The sequence below is a fragment of the Sminthopsis crassicaudata genome, chromosome 2 (assembly GCF_048593235.1).
Source record: "Sminthopsis crassicaudata isolate SCR6 chromosome 2, ASM4859323v1, whole genome shotgun sequence".
Lineage (NCBI taxonomy): Eukaryota > Metazoa > Chordata > Mammalia > Dasyuromorphia > Dasyuridae > Sminthopsis > Sminthopsis crassicaudata.
Genome location: NC_133618.1, coordinates 549050462 through 549065112, shown reverse-complemented (window position 1 = coordinate 549065112; position 14651 = coordinate 549050462). Strand labels below are relative to the sequence as shown.

Here is a 14651-nt window from a genome sequence, read left to right as displayed (position 1 = left end):
AGCATGATTATTATTGGCCTAACTGACATGGTATTAAGTTATATTTAAGCTGACCTTTTTCAGTACCTGAATGTACCACTCTAGGCATGCTAAAGACCAGGAAGGTGTTTTAATTGGTTTTAAATCAGTAGGAATCCCAATTACTTCAATATAGTGGAAACAGAAAAATGTGCTTAACTAGTTTGCCTATTGAGTTAAGTAATTCTCTCTGGTCACTCAAAAACCAATGGTGCTGTGCTTCCCAATTCGCAATGTCACATAGTTTTTTCCCAGTATGTGATTAAAACACATTTTCCCTGCTGGCTATACTCTAAGAATTTTGAAATACTTGGAGATCACATATTATGATGATATAATTGAGCTTTCGTGCTGTCCTTAAAGAGAAAAAAACACAGTTTGCTATTGTCCCTCATCTACAGGCATCTATTACTTTTACTTCATTGTTATATAGATTCAAATAAATCCTGCTAAAGTACATTTTGTGTGTGTGTGTGTGTGTGTGTGTGTGTGTGTGTGTGTGTGTGTTTAAAAGTAGGAAGAGGCCACTTTGTTTCTGCTTATAAACAAAATCTAACCACAAACCACAAATTTTGATGTAATCTATTTAAATGTGTTTATTCTTGGATGATAAATAACTTGAATCGTAACTCTTGCTGAGATAGGTCGTGCTAGGAGCAAGATGTGACAACTGCCAGGCAAATGTAGCTTCATTGTTTAATGAGTACATTTTAGTGCTATGTAGAAATCTCAGAAAAAATATTGATCAGAAAAGGAGGAAGAAATTTGGAACAAATTAAGTCAAGAAAAGGGAAAATTACTAGTTTTTGAGTGGCCATTAAAATTAGGAATTTTACATAACACAGTAATAAAACCAATTGCTTTCTCTTGGCACTGAAGAAATTGAGACCAAGAGACAAGCATATAAAAAGATGGGTGGCCTTTCTTCCAATGACTAGTCAGTTAAACAGGCTTAATAAAACATTAAACTGGAAGAGTTAAAGATCAGCACAGAAGAAAGCTGCCAAGGTTTTTTTGATATCATGCTGCTCTGAAGCTGCAAAGCTTTCCCCATGTAAGAATTATATTTTGTTTGGGCATATAAATCAATAGTAATTAATATTTATTCTCACCTGTATAACCTCATAATATTTTTAAAAGCATAATTAAGAAAGAAAGTATACTACAATCAATGTCTTATTTAATTATGCCTATAGAAGATAATCATGTCTATAATAATATTACAAATTCAGTACTAAGATACTATGTTCCATCTGGTAACAACTTATGCTAATTACATGTCAAGTACCATAATATTCCATATATGTCACCTTCTCAATATAGGATGTATTATTAAAAACTGATTTTTTTGAAAAGTAAAATAGGTAGATTAATGCTATGTATGTAAACATATATAAATATATACATATGTATTTATTATAGTTAAGGAAATATTTAATAGGTGAATATATACTGAAAAGTAATCATACTATTTGCTATATAAAATATATTTCCTGTAAAAATTGAATTATTGAAGAGGAGTTATAAAAAGTTGTTCATTTGGTCTGAAAATATCCCTTTTATAGCCAGAGGGAGGAGCACCTGGGACCTCAAGCAGGTACAAATGAAAATTCTACATTTGAGCAAAGCCAAACAAAAGGTGGGAGAGGCCAATTTAAACTGAATGAAAATTACACACGGGTCCTGCTTCTTTCTTTGTGAAGTAAGAGCAGGCAAAAGGCAGAATTGGGGATAAGTGTGGTACATACTTGAGCCAATAAAGTACTTAGGAAGGAATAAATAGCTTTATGAGTGTCAGCCTGGAAAACCTAAACCCATAATGCTATTGCTTTTTTGAAACTCCCCAAAGGGATATCTACTTAATAGGAATGAGAACAGAGGCCAGCCAGTTTGCTTGTCACTGAACAGGATGCAGAAAATAAATAGCTAGAGACATGCTGATGGTCACAGACCTGAAGTAAAAAATGTAAGGCCAGAGCGCCAAAGAGTATACAAAGAGTATAGGTCGTGGAAAACTATCAAATGATGTTGTCTATCTGGGTGTAAAGAAAAGTGTATTAACTTCAGGCATGTATTCTGTATATATATCAAAATATAAGATTTGTGATGTTTTTTCAGCTTTGGTATAGAGGACTCCTATTAAAATACATTTATGATTTAGTACAGAAACAGAGTTACCTGAGGTTGTGATTCTCTTAAGGGTCAGAGTGGGGGACTGTAGATTTGGGGGCAGAAAGGACCTAAGTGATCATTTGGTTCATGTCTTTATTTTACAAATAAAGAAACTAAGATTCAAAAAGCTTATGGCTTATCCAAGATCTCATAGTTAACAAATGGAAGTGTCGGGATTCATACTCATGTTCTGTGACTCCAAATCCAACATTCGTTTGCACTAACTAAGCAGTTTTTAAAATGTAGTCTGGGGAACCAAGATCCATGGTATTTGTGAAGTCAAAACCATTTTTACAATAACGACTAAGAAATTTTAATTTCTAATAAAGTAAATATCAAGAAATATAACCAACATAAACAAAGGTTCAATAATTTTTGAGAGCATAATGGAATTGGGGCAGCTGGGTGGTATAGTAGATAATGCATCAGTCCTGGAGGCAGGAGGACCTGAGGTCAAATCCAGACTCAGATGTGCTTACAAACTGTGTGACCCTAAGCAATCACTTAATCCTGACAGCAGTCAGCTTCTTCCAAACCCCCCCCCCAAAAAAAAGTATTATAATAGTGTTCAGAGACCAAAAAGTTTGAAAAATTACTACTTCATGCTTGCCTGTCCAGGTTTGATTTGAACCCCGGTGTTCCTCTATCCATTATAACATATTCTCTCTATTGTCTCTATTCATTATAACCTTGTTTCTATTGGTGTTAACATGAAAGAAAAAAAAAAAGAAATTTGTCAAATGGTCAATACCAATCTGAGATACTTGCTACTTAGTTTACTGAAACAGATATTAAAATGATAGCTTATAAATCTCCTAAATTTAGCAAATGATTGCATTTGCAAATATATTACTAAATTTTAACTATTTTGAAATGATAGGTAGCCTGTCCATACTCCAAAACCTTTTTTAATTAGATGAAAATGTATGTGCATATTGCAAATTGTAGTACTCACGGTACTGATTTGGTAAATTAAAATTAATGTAAAATTAACTATCAGAATAATTTAATTAATGTCATAGTTAGGCCTATGATATAGGAAGATATATCACTCTGTCAGCATGAAATGCTTCACCTAGAAGTATAACCAGTATTAAATACAAAATCAGTCATTTTTCCAGACAAAGTATTGGTACATTTGAAAATCTAAATAGAAGAGAAAGGAAGCAATGATCAGCTAATTCACTAAATAGATAATAGGAAAAATAAATGAAGTCATTTTTGTGGCTCCATTTGATAATCTGGAATTAAACAATCAAGGAGGAAAGAAAAGAAGACTCAGTATTATCACTTTATGAGGATTCCTAATGGAAAAGCACAGCTCGACAAAGAACAAGCCACAAAAACATAAACAAGTACTGGTATTCCAGAGAAACATTTTTTTTACACACCACTTTTTTCTTGATTTTAGCAGCCTTCTGCATCCTCTGAGTAGCAAGTAAGAGAAAAAGAAAAACAGATGGGCACAAAAAAGACACAGCATAGTATAAGTCTTTGGGCCAAATACTTAACTAAATACTTAGAAACTACATAAAATGGGGGATAGGAATCTACCAAGTTAAATAGCCTTTTGAATTAAGCATAGATATATAAACTAATCATTAAAGACTTTAAACAAGTTTGTTTCTTAGCAATGGGAAAAGGCTGGGACACTCCATTTGTTTACATATGGAATGATAAGGACTAAGGAAAACATTTTAATGACTGTGCCAAGTATGAGAACAGAGCTTACTGCCTCAGTAAAGAATTAATTCTTTAAGTTTGAAACTATACACATACAGCTATGGGGTCTGAGTCCTTCATTTAGTGGGAAACTCTGCAAAAGATTAGGACGACAGTTTCAGGACCCTTCTGTACTCCCTGGAAGAGTGTTGGTTTGTTTCTATTTTAATGGCTATTTGATAGTGTCCTTACTCTAATGACTGCCAAAAGTCCTTGGACACTCTTTTTAAAATGTAGCCAAAACTCTTTTCTTAGGTGGCAAAGCAAGACTTAGGAATGCCTCTCTGTACCATAGAAGTATTGAAGACAAAGAGTAGACAAAAATTTAACAAAAAAAAAAATATGTTATGTTCCATTGATAGGTCCTAGTGAACTTGGAGACATTGAAATTTATTAATGGAATTGGAATATGTGACCCAGATCCCAGATAATAAATACCTTCATATTTAATGTACTTCTTCCATTAAATGGTAAATTTCTTGAAGATAAACATTAGACTTAATTTATCTTCATATCTCACCAAGTGACAAATACTTGCTCAAATAACCATGCACAAATGCAGTTGGGGGTTGAGGGAAGAGGAAATCATTGCACTGAGAGTTAGGATCCCTGGGTTCAAGGTTTAGCTTTGATATTAACTAATTATTCAACTTCAAGCAAAGTCATTTCCCTTCTCTGGGCCTCAATTTTCTCAGCTGTAAAAAGAAAACAAACTGGTGTTGGTATATAATCTCTAGGATCCTTTACAACACCAATGGTCTATTCAATGTGTGAATCTAAGAACCAGAAGCATTTGGGAAACACTTGTTAAGTTGATTGGAATTGTCAGAAATCACTAAGTATAATCAAGTATTGGAGAAATAATAATGTTTTCACATCTTATGTTAAAATTGTGGTACCTGGAAGGAAATATGGAAATCCAAGGCACAGGGTCAGAGGAGCTATTATTACATCTACTTGTACTATATTCAGGTGGCTGCAATCTGTGGCCTGGGCTAAACAGAATTATGCGTTTTCAACTAGGACTAAGATTACCTTTCATGGCAAGAACTCTCTAGCCATTATATGGATCTCATTCCAATATGGCTCCAAAGAAAAACTGCTATTGTATAGAATAGCTCTCATGAATGGCAAGTGGGAAAATTGAAAAAAGCCCATACTCTTTAAGTCTTCACCACCTTCAAAGTATTTTACAAAATGCATCTAATTGAATTCAAATACCATGTTTGCTACTATGTTACTAATAAACAGCAATTCCTTAACAAAATAATCTCCTTGTTCTAGTACTACTGATTCAGAATATATTCAGCTATCACTATCACTTAGGAGCAATATTAAGCTCTTGAATGGTGAAGCTGTAATATTGTAGCAGAAAGAATAGTGGACTTGGAAATCAGAAGATAGATGGTTAAGATTTAACTATACCTAGATGTGTGACAATGGTCTAGTTATTTTACCTTTTAAACCTCATTTTTAAAAATCTGAAATTAATACATTATAATACAATAGCATTGTACCATCTGTCTCAAAATCATAGGCTTCTGAAAGACGGGAACCTTAGAGGTCATTCAGACAAGAAGCGTCAAGTAAACATGTGGCTCTTGGGCCTCAAGTGAGTTTAAAATATTTAACAAAACAAGAATACAATAAAATATAGATAACATTACATTTTAAAACTAAGCCAATATACAGCCTGCAGGCATCCGTATATATGGCTTAATAGTCCTTAATTTGATTTGAGTTTGGTACCTCTGATCTAGACCAACACCCTTGTTTTAGAACTAAAGAAACTAGGACTCAGAAAGGATAAATGATTTAACTGAGATCACACATTTAATAAGGAGCAGAAATAGGATTCAAATGAGGTCTCCTGACTCCAAGTGCAGTTCTCTATCCAGTACAATACATATACTTTCATGGGATTCATAAAATCATGGATTTGTAGATTTAAATTGGAAGAGGCAATAGAGATTACCTAGTCCAAGCCTTTCATTTTACAGATGTGGAAACTGAGACCCAGAGATAGCGAACTAATTTGTGTCATTTCACAATTAGTATAATAGCAGAATCAGAATTTGAACCCATGACCTCCATTCAAAATATGTAGTGGTTTTGTTTGTTTTTGTGAAGAAGTCATTGCTCAAAACAAGACATATCTTTGGCCAGTATGTGGCAGATGATTTTAGTGAAATGCGTAAGCTATTTAACAGTGCTAATATATCAGAACATCACATCATTGCTATTTATTCAGATTCTATCAGAGGCACAAATTTACATGGGTCTAAACTTATGCTTGCCAATTCTAAGCAGTTTCTGAGTTATGAGCATATTCAGCTTTTTTCATGAAATGAATTTCCCTCCCCATCTGTACGTTCTTTAAAAAGAATAAACAAAACAAATATCATTGTACTGAGACTTGAGACCTTAAAAAATAATAATTTTGGCAGCTAGAATGCTTGAAAATAATCTCTTTTTTTAAAAAATGTTTCTAGGTTGCAACTTAGTGAAATGAATTCATCTGGAAAGTAATCTCCTGTATTTTGCAGCTTGACGATTTTCCCTCTGTAGACTAGATTCTGCCTTTGAATCCTCACAGAGTATTGTCAGTCTTAAGGCTCTTTGTTCTGACCTTGGCAATAATTTATGTCTCACTCACTGGCGGGCTATGGGTTGCTGTGCACTTTCACACCAGGCCTTGGAAGCAAAGTGGGTTTCTGCTATGGTCGAACTAGACTCACTTCACTGCACTCTGAAGTCAATTTGAAACTGCATGAGTTTAGGCAGAATCCTTGAGAGCTCAGCAGCCAAGGGATCTAACCCTTTCACCAACTTAGAGACCAATGCTACCTTGACACGGCTGACTGCCTCTTGAGCCTGCATCATTCTGATATTTTTGGAAGGGTTCCTTTCAGAGAGCAGTTGTGTGGACCCCAGGTAATTGGCAGCAAAGATGATTCCATCGATGAGATCCTCAGGTTCACAGGGACCTGGAACTAAACAATGAAGGGAGTTAGTTTCTTCCCAGAAAGATGGCACTGTCTTCAATTTAGGGTACTCACACCCCATACCTAGGACTGGCAGTGAGAGAGACATGTATATTGAATGTAGTCAACATGCAGACCATTTGACAAGAGGAGAATGATTGCAGACAAGGTCAGGTTTAATGGAGTAAATCATTGCTATTCCCACCATTACTCAAACCATCTTTCCTAAACACCTTTCTTTACATTGTAAAAGTAACTGCAGAACCACCTGGCAAGCTGTCAATGTGCCGGCCATAAAGTATGTCAAGAGACAATAAAGAAAACATGTTGTTTTCCAAAAGAAGGCACCATCTCTTAGTCACAAGCAAGGACAGAGGGGAAATTTATAGAACACCAACAGCTGTAACTTGCAGCAGGGTCTCACATGAGAGGCAGCTACACACTGAGACTAGGCTTGCTTCAGAAGTCAGAGCATCTGTTGTCCACTATTGTCCACTAAAACTGGCCTCATTAGGAATCAAAGGCCTTCCATTCAAAATCTGACTCTACTATTTGGTTCCTGTGTGACCTCACACAAATTATAGTCTTGGCCTCCTTTCTGCATCTTAGTTTTCTCATGTAAAATGGAGAGGTTGGATTTGATTTCTTTTTTTAAGAAAGATTCATTCATTCATTCATTCATTCATTCATTTATTTATTTATTTATTTTTATGCCTTGAAGTCTTTCCTTTTATGTGAGTGCTAATTAGTTTAAAACAAAGTTCCTGTTTTCTGGCCTTAGAATTTCTACCTTTTTTTTTTTTTTTTTTTTTTTTTTTTTTTTTTGCTGAGGCAATTGGGGTTAAGTGACTTGTCCAGGGTTTCACAGCCAGAAAGTGTTAAGTGTCTGAGGTCACATTTAAACACAGGTCCTTCTGACTTTAGGGCTGGTGCTCTATTCACTACGCCACCTAGCTGCCCCGGCCTTTTCTCTCTAATAGAGAAATATGTTGGACTGGACTGAAAATGTTAAAAAAAATTTTCAGACACCTTTCATTTTGCAAAAAGTGAAACAGATTTTGCCTAGAACCATTTCCTTCAAGTTCTCTTAAAATTGTATGCATATAGGGATATTTTAGCCATGTGTTGTTTTTTTTCAGTAGATAGTATATTTTTTCCAATAACATATAAAAAAACAATTTTAACATTCATTTTTATGCAAAATTATGAGTTCTAAATTTTCTTCCTCTCTGTTGCCTTGACTTCCCCCCTAAAATAGTAATTTAATATAAGTTTTATGTGTGCAATTATCAGACATGATTTCTAATGTTGATTCCAGCTCCAAATCTTGTGGAGGAGTGAAAAGAGTATTGAACATGGAGGCAAGAAGATCTAGGCTCAGATTCTGCTTTGGACACATCTAGATATGTGCTGTAAATGGGGAAGTCATGGAGTTTTCTCTGCATTTCACTTTTACTAATTTATAAACAAGGATATTTACTAACTATGTAATCCTGGACAAGTCATTATAAAATGAGGAGACTGGTTCTGATGGCCTCCACAGCCTCCTGCAGTTCTAAATATGTGATGTTATGAATGTCTCTACTCTAAGACCATAACACACCCTTATAATGGCCATGGGGAAAGAAGGAAGTGGGGCCTGAGTATGAATGGCCTTCATAAGCCTGATGAGGCAACTTGAGAGTTGGGTATGGAATTAATTAGTATGGTTTGAATTCTGATTCTGATACTATCTACACTTATGACCTTGGTTAAATCCTTTGATACTCTGATCTTCATTTTTCTCACCTGTATAATGATAGAGTCACACTAGATAACTTCCAGTTGAAGTCTATGACTCTAGGATAATGCCCATACAGTTATTCTTTCCACATGAGTGGGCCGGCAGGAGAGAGGCAGGGAGAAGGTAGGAGTGATTAAGAACATGGAATCCCCACAAACTAGAAAATAAATATAAATTTTGACCCTCTTTTCATATAAGAGAAAAAGTCTGGATTATTATGGTATTAAAAGATGAAATATATTGATAATATATAAATACCATACTATATTTTAAGCATTTTTGGATTTCTAAACTTTTTCTATTTCTGCTAGCTTTTACATGTCATCTGCAGCTTCTACAAACCACCTCACCCAATTCCTGTTGAATTTTTTATGCTGACTCATGATATATTGAAATGGCTATGGGGGAAAATCACAATGTGGAAGGGATAATAGTTTATTGTGCCCTCTAATAGGGAAGTGCAGAGGAAAATTAAATCATTATATTGTCAAAAATGTAGCACCAAGGAAATTCTTTAACTAAATGTTTATTATGCAAATGTTCTTTTTCCCAAATGCCCCCTTCAATAGTGACATCGCCATTATGAAGCAATAAATAGTTATTGGCAACTCTAGAAGACCTTTTCCCCTCCCAATGAATAAATACATAGTTGGCTATTCATAAAAATGAATGTTAAAATTGTTTTTTATATGTTGGCTATTGAGTTCCTTCATTGGTTTTTGCTATCAGCCCATGTCCCAATCCCAGCTATGAGCCATCAGCTGCACATCATTGATAAACTCAGTTCATTAAAATTTGTTCCAAGAAAAAAATAATTCTACCTAGTGCATTAACACACATGATAATGACTAGAAGCAATGTAAAAATGATGATTAAACTGTTGTAACACAAACACTTGTTTTATTAAAACATTCTTTGGAATTTGGAAGATTCTAAATTCATTTGTTTCTAGAATTAATTTTTTTTTTTAAATTTACTACCAAAGCCCATATACATATGCATGTAGCCCAGGCAATAAAGTATCCATTAAAATAACCTCTATTCCTAATCATCCTTCAAATACAATTAAAAAAAAAAACTTTGTCAAGGAATTCTGAAATATTTTCTAGCTTGGTATTACATTAAAATCTAAAAATAATGGAGCTGTTCTGTCCACTTGGGGCTCTGTGCTTCTTGCATCTAAATGTGGGATATAAATATTTGGAAGGAAGAGAATAAAATGAGTCATTACCATCTATTTCACACCAATGCAACAGCTCATATGCACTAAAATCTAATTTAATAAACTGTTAAGAGTCTGGGGGGATGATTTCAAAGTACTTCAGAAGAGCCTAAATGATATTAGAGATTATAGAGAGCAAACTCTCCAAATTACAAACTAATTAGCGAATAGCCATCTAGGCTGATCCTTACTTCCAATGCTGACATATCTACTGGAACTTTTCTGTTTTCTCTCTTGTTACTGCTGATTCTATTCTATTACTTTTAACTCATTTTCATTACTTTTCATCCTTCTTCTCTTCAAGCTTTGATGTTTTCTCTAAAGAACCAATAGCTCCTGAAAGTTCCAGCTTGCTTCTTTTTAATACCATTGGGAAAGAAAGCACTTCAGATTGTCTAGTCTGACCACATACCCATGCAGAAATTTCCTCCCTATCACATTTCTGAAAAGAGGCAGGATGGATCCAATGGACCTAAGTTTATGTCTCAGCTCTGTCTATTTAGGTGATCTTGGATGCTTGTCACTTAACCTTTCTGGGCCTCGGTGTCCTGATCTGTAAAATGAGAGTATTGGGTCAAATAACTTCTGAAGTCTCCTTTAGCTTGACATCTGCAATCCTAAATGGTTATTCAGCCTCAATTTAAACACCTCCAGTGAAGAGGGCAGCTTTATGATTCACTGGATATGGTTCCTGATCTTGAGTCAAGGAGATCTGAATTCAAATCTGGCCTCAAAAAATCAACTGATAAAAAGAAGCTTAAATAGTAAGCATTAAATGGATGGCCTATGAGATTAGATGAAATGAGTGTGTACCAAATCCAGTTAGCATGCTTACAAGACTTTCACCAGCAGCATTCAGTAGCTCAGGAATAGGAATAAGGAAGGGGTTGAGTTGGGGTTCAGAACTGGAATAAAACAAATGATAGAATGACAAAGGGGCTTGGGATTCAAAGGCAGAGGACTATGTATAGTCAAATGAATTAGTTACAGGGCAAAAAGACTGCAAAAGAATAAATACAAGGATAGAACAGAGACAATAGATTTGAACAGCTGGAGAAACAGAGGATCTTGGAGGTCTAGGTGAAAACCTAAAATAAGTTTAAGAAGCATAGGATAGAAAGATAAAATTATTCTCAGACTGCCAAATTTGGGAGTTCATATCTTGTGAAGTGAGAGTTATGTCTAAGGTATGACTATTTCTGAGATATAGCTTCTGGAATTGAGGAGTTGTATCAACTGGGAAGATAGGATGTTAGAAGGAATTCAATGTGAATACTCAAATTTTCAAATAGGAGTGCAGAGAGTATGATAGAGCAGACTGTGAGGCAAGTGAACTTCTAAAGAAAAAAATAATGTTTCGATGTCAAGTAGATGACAACAATAAGGATTTGGGTATGAATATGTAACTATCTCAAAGAAGAAAAGGTTGCTGAATGATGGAAGTGAAGAGCAAATAATACTATGACTCCTCTTGAATTAAGATATTGTGGGATAGAAGAGAAAGAACAATTAGTACTGGAAAGGGAGCCCAAAGATAGTATGTCTTCTAGAGGAAGCCAGATATATGTGAATAAAAAAATATGGAAAGGAAGAGATCTAAAATAAATTGGAGTTTATTAACACCAGGCTGTGGTTCCAGAATCCCACACTGGAGAGGAGACAGGAGGAAAAGATTTTGTATCATCACTGGGTGGGTGGATACTAGGCTAAATATGGATGAAAGTAAAAGAAGCAGCATCAAAGAAAAAATATTTTCACTTTGGCCTAAAACAATTCTAGAATAGGGAGATGAAGAAAACAAGAGGTGAAATTATATTTAAAATGAAGCAAAGACAGTACCAGTTGCTTTGGGAATCAAGTTAGCAAGAGAGGGGTACTTAGTCAACAATGTCAGCCACAAAGATAGTATAAAGAAATTAGTTTCTTCACTTTTCTCTTCAATAATACTCTTTTAAATGATCTTTCAAATGTCAGTATTATAACAGTTGATTGCAAAAATAGCTGGACTTGTTACATAGCAAAGAAGAGCTCTAATTCTAGGACATACATGTCCATTTCTATCCAATGGACAATAGAATAAACAATAAAATCTACCAAGATCCTATCTAGAAGACTAAGGTAGTAGTGTTGGCAATTAGGGTTATTCTCATCTACTTAAGCCTTTATTAGTCATGGAAAGCTGACTGGAGACTAATTTCAAAGATAAGTAATGCGGTATAAGGCAAGAAATCATAAACAGATGAATATAATTTTACCGTAAGTTCAATCTCTTTGGACTCCTTTCTTACTGCCTAGAAACAAGTCCATGCTACCTTTATTTTTCATTCCAGAAAAATAAAAAACAAAACAAAACAAAACAAAAAAGTCTTCCTTGATCCTTCCAACTCTACCATACTATTGTCCTATATTTCTTCTGCTCTTTGTACTAAATGTCTAAACAGAAGCCTCCACTTTCTCTCTTCTCTTAACCCCTTACAATTAGATTTCCAGACTTTTTATTCCACCACAACTGCTTTCATCAAAATTGACAATAATCTCTTAGCTGCCAAATTCAACATTTTTTCTAGTCTTTGCTTTCCTTGACTTCTTAGCAGCCTTTGACATTGTTGATAACTCTCTTTCTTGACACTCTCCTCTCCAGGTTTTCAGGATACCACTCTCTCCTGATTTTTCTCCTATGAATCTGCTTACTCCTTTTCAGTCTCCTTTCTTGGATCCTCTTTCAGATCAGGCTCAGGAACTGTGAGTGTTCCTCCAGAGTTATGTCCTGTCCCCGCTTCTTCCTTTATACTACTTCACTTGGTAATCTGATAAGCTCTCATGAATTTAATTACTTTTTCTATGCTATTTTCAGATCTATCTATATTGCCCCAACCATTGCACATATTTCTAATCTCATAGGCCCAAGTGATTTTCAGATATTTTGAATTAGCTATCCAGTGGACATCTTAAATTCAATATGTCTAAAACCAAACTCATTATTTGTCCCCCCTAAAGCCTTCCTATATCTTTCCTATAACTCTACAAGGCAACACTATGCTTTCAAACACTATGCTCTCAGTCTATCAGCCTCATAACCATGTATATATAGTATGTTGCCAAGGTCTGTCAATTTTACCTTTGCAACATTTCCCCAATATCTGCTTCAACATTGCCATCACTTTGGTGTGGGCTCTTACTACCTCACACCTAGACTATTAAAAACAAGGAGTAGCTTTTTGGAGGATCTGCTTGCCTTACGTGTTTTCCTACTCCAATTCACCCTCCATTTGACTACTAAAATGATTTTCTTAAAGCTCAGGTCTGACCATGTTATCCCTTTCCCAACTCTCTATATAATAAATTCCAGTAACTCCTTATTACCTCCAGGATCAAATACAAAATTCTCTATCTAGCATCCAAAACCTCTAATTAGCAAATCTTTTTCTATATTTTCAATCTTATGTCTTACTCTTTTAATTTTTTTTATTATAGCTTTTTATTTACAAGATACATGCATGGGTAATTTTTCAGCACTGACCCTTGCAAAACCATCTGTTCCAACTTTTACCCTCTTTCCCCCACTCCCTCCCTTAGATGTCAGGTAGACCAATATATGTTAAATATGTAAAAGTATATGTTAAATCTTATGTCTTACTCTTTACCACATAATCCTCAGCGTAGTGACACTGATTTCTTTGCGGTTCTCCAAAGAAAATACTCTATCTCTTAATTTCAGGTATTTTCTTTGTCTCTCCCCCATGCCTGGAATGCTTTTCCTTCTCATCTTTACTTATTGGTTTCCCTATCTTCCTTTAAATTCCTGCTGAAGTCTCATCTTCTGGAGGATGCCCTTCCCAAATCCTCTTAATTCCAGTGCTTTTCCTATTTTAATGATTTCCTATTTATTCTGCATATAGGTTGTATATATTTGTTGGTATATGTATCTCCCATTAGACTGTAATGGAGATCAGGAAGTGTCCCCTTTTTCAATTCCCAAATCTGAGCCCAGTGCCTGGTATATAGTAGATACTCAAGAAATATTTATCGATTGAATTGTAATAGATCAGAGGTAGTATGACAAAATAGAGAACCAGCCTTGAAGACAGAAAAACCTGCCTCTGGTCCTGGTTTATGACCTTCATCAGATCCCTTTACTTCTCAGCACTCTGCCAGCTCTTCAAGACTATAGGATGAGGGGGCGGAGCCAAGATGGCAGAGAAGCTAGACAGAACTTTCTAAGCTCTCTAATTCCCTTTCTACCAAGTATTTAATTCAGCCTCAAAAACAGCGCTTGATAGGTAAAACCCACAAAGATTGGAAATACAAAAACTTACCAGTGGAAGAGAATCTGAAATATTGCCAGAAAAGGTTTGACCTGAGGTGGCAGGAGCAGACCAGCACAGAGCAGGGAGAGAAATGGGAGTGGGCAGCATCTGTGGTTGGAAGGTTTACAAAGAGCCCTCTGCGGTAGCCTGACTGCTTTGCTTTGGTGGCGGAGTAGGGGACCAGCAGAGAAGTTGGAGCCTGGGGTAGTAAGTACACTGAGGGACGCCAAAGCCCAAGAGGCTCTGGCTGCGCCCACCCAGGACTGGAAGTGACCTAGTGCAGACCAGAACCCAGCTCTTCATGGCATTTGGCAGTGAGGGGCTCGTGGGGGGCAGTCCCACACAGCAAGGGCACATCCCAGGGCAGCCTTTCATTTGTATGGTGAGGGGCTCACCGGGGACAGTGGAATTTCCCCAGCCCAACTGTGCTCTCCCAGGCAGGG

At 35.7% G+C, this 14651-nt stretch overlaps 1 protein-coding gene across 10 annotated transcripts in view; it reads right to left on the bottom strand.

Moving 5' to 3' along the window:
• APBA2 (amyloid beta precursor protein binding family A member 2) overlaps nt 1-14651 on the bottom strand; it is a 384993-nt gene that overhangs the window by 73843 nt on the left and 296499 nt on the right. For 9 of the 10 annotated variants that reach the window (XM_074294973.1, XM_074294972.1, XM_074294978.1 and 6 more), the window contains 2 exons: nt 6760-6905; nt 3582-3617 (listed from right to left, as the gene is read on the bottom strand). In XM_074294973.1, the coding sequence (XP_074151074.1) occupies nt 3582-3617; nt 6760-6905 (182 nt within the window). The remainder of the gene's footprint in view (nt 1-3581; nt 3618-6759; nt 6906-14651) is intronic. The other variant, XM_074294981.1, reaches the window with a different exon arrangement.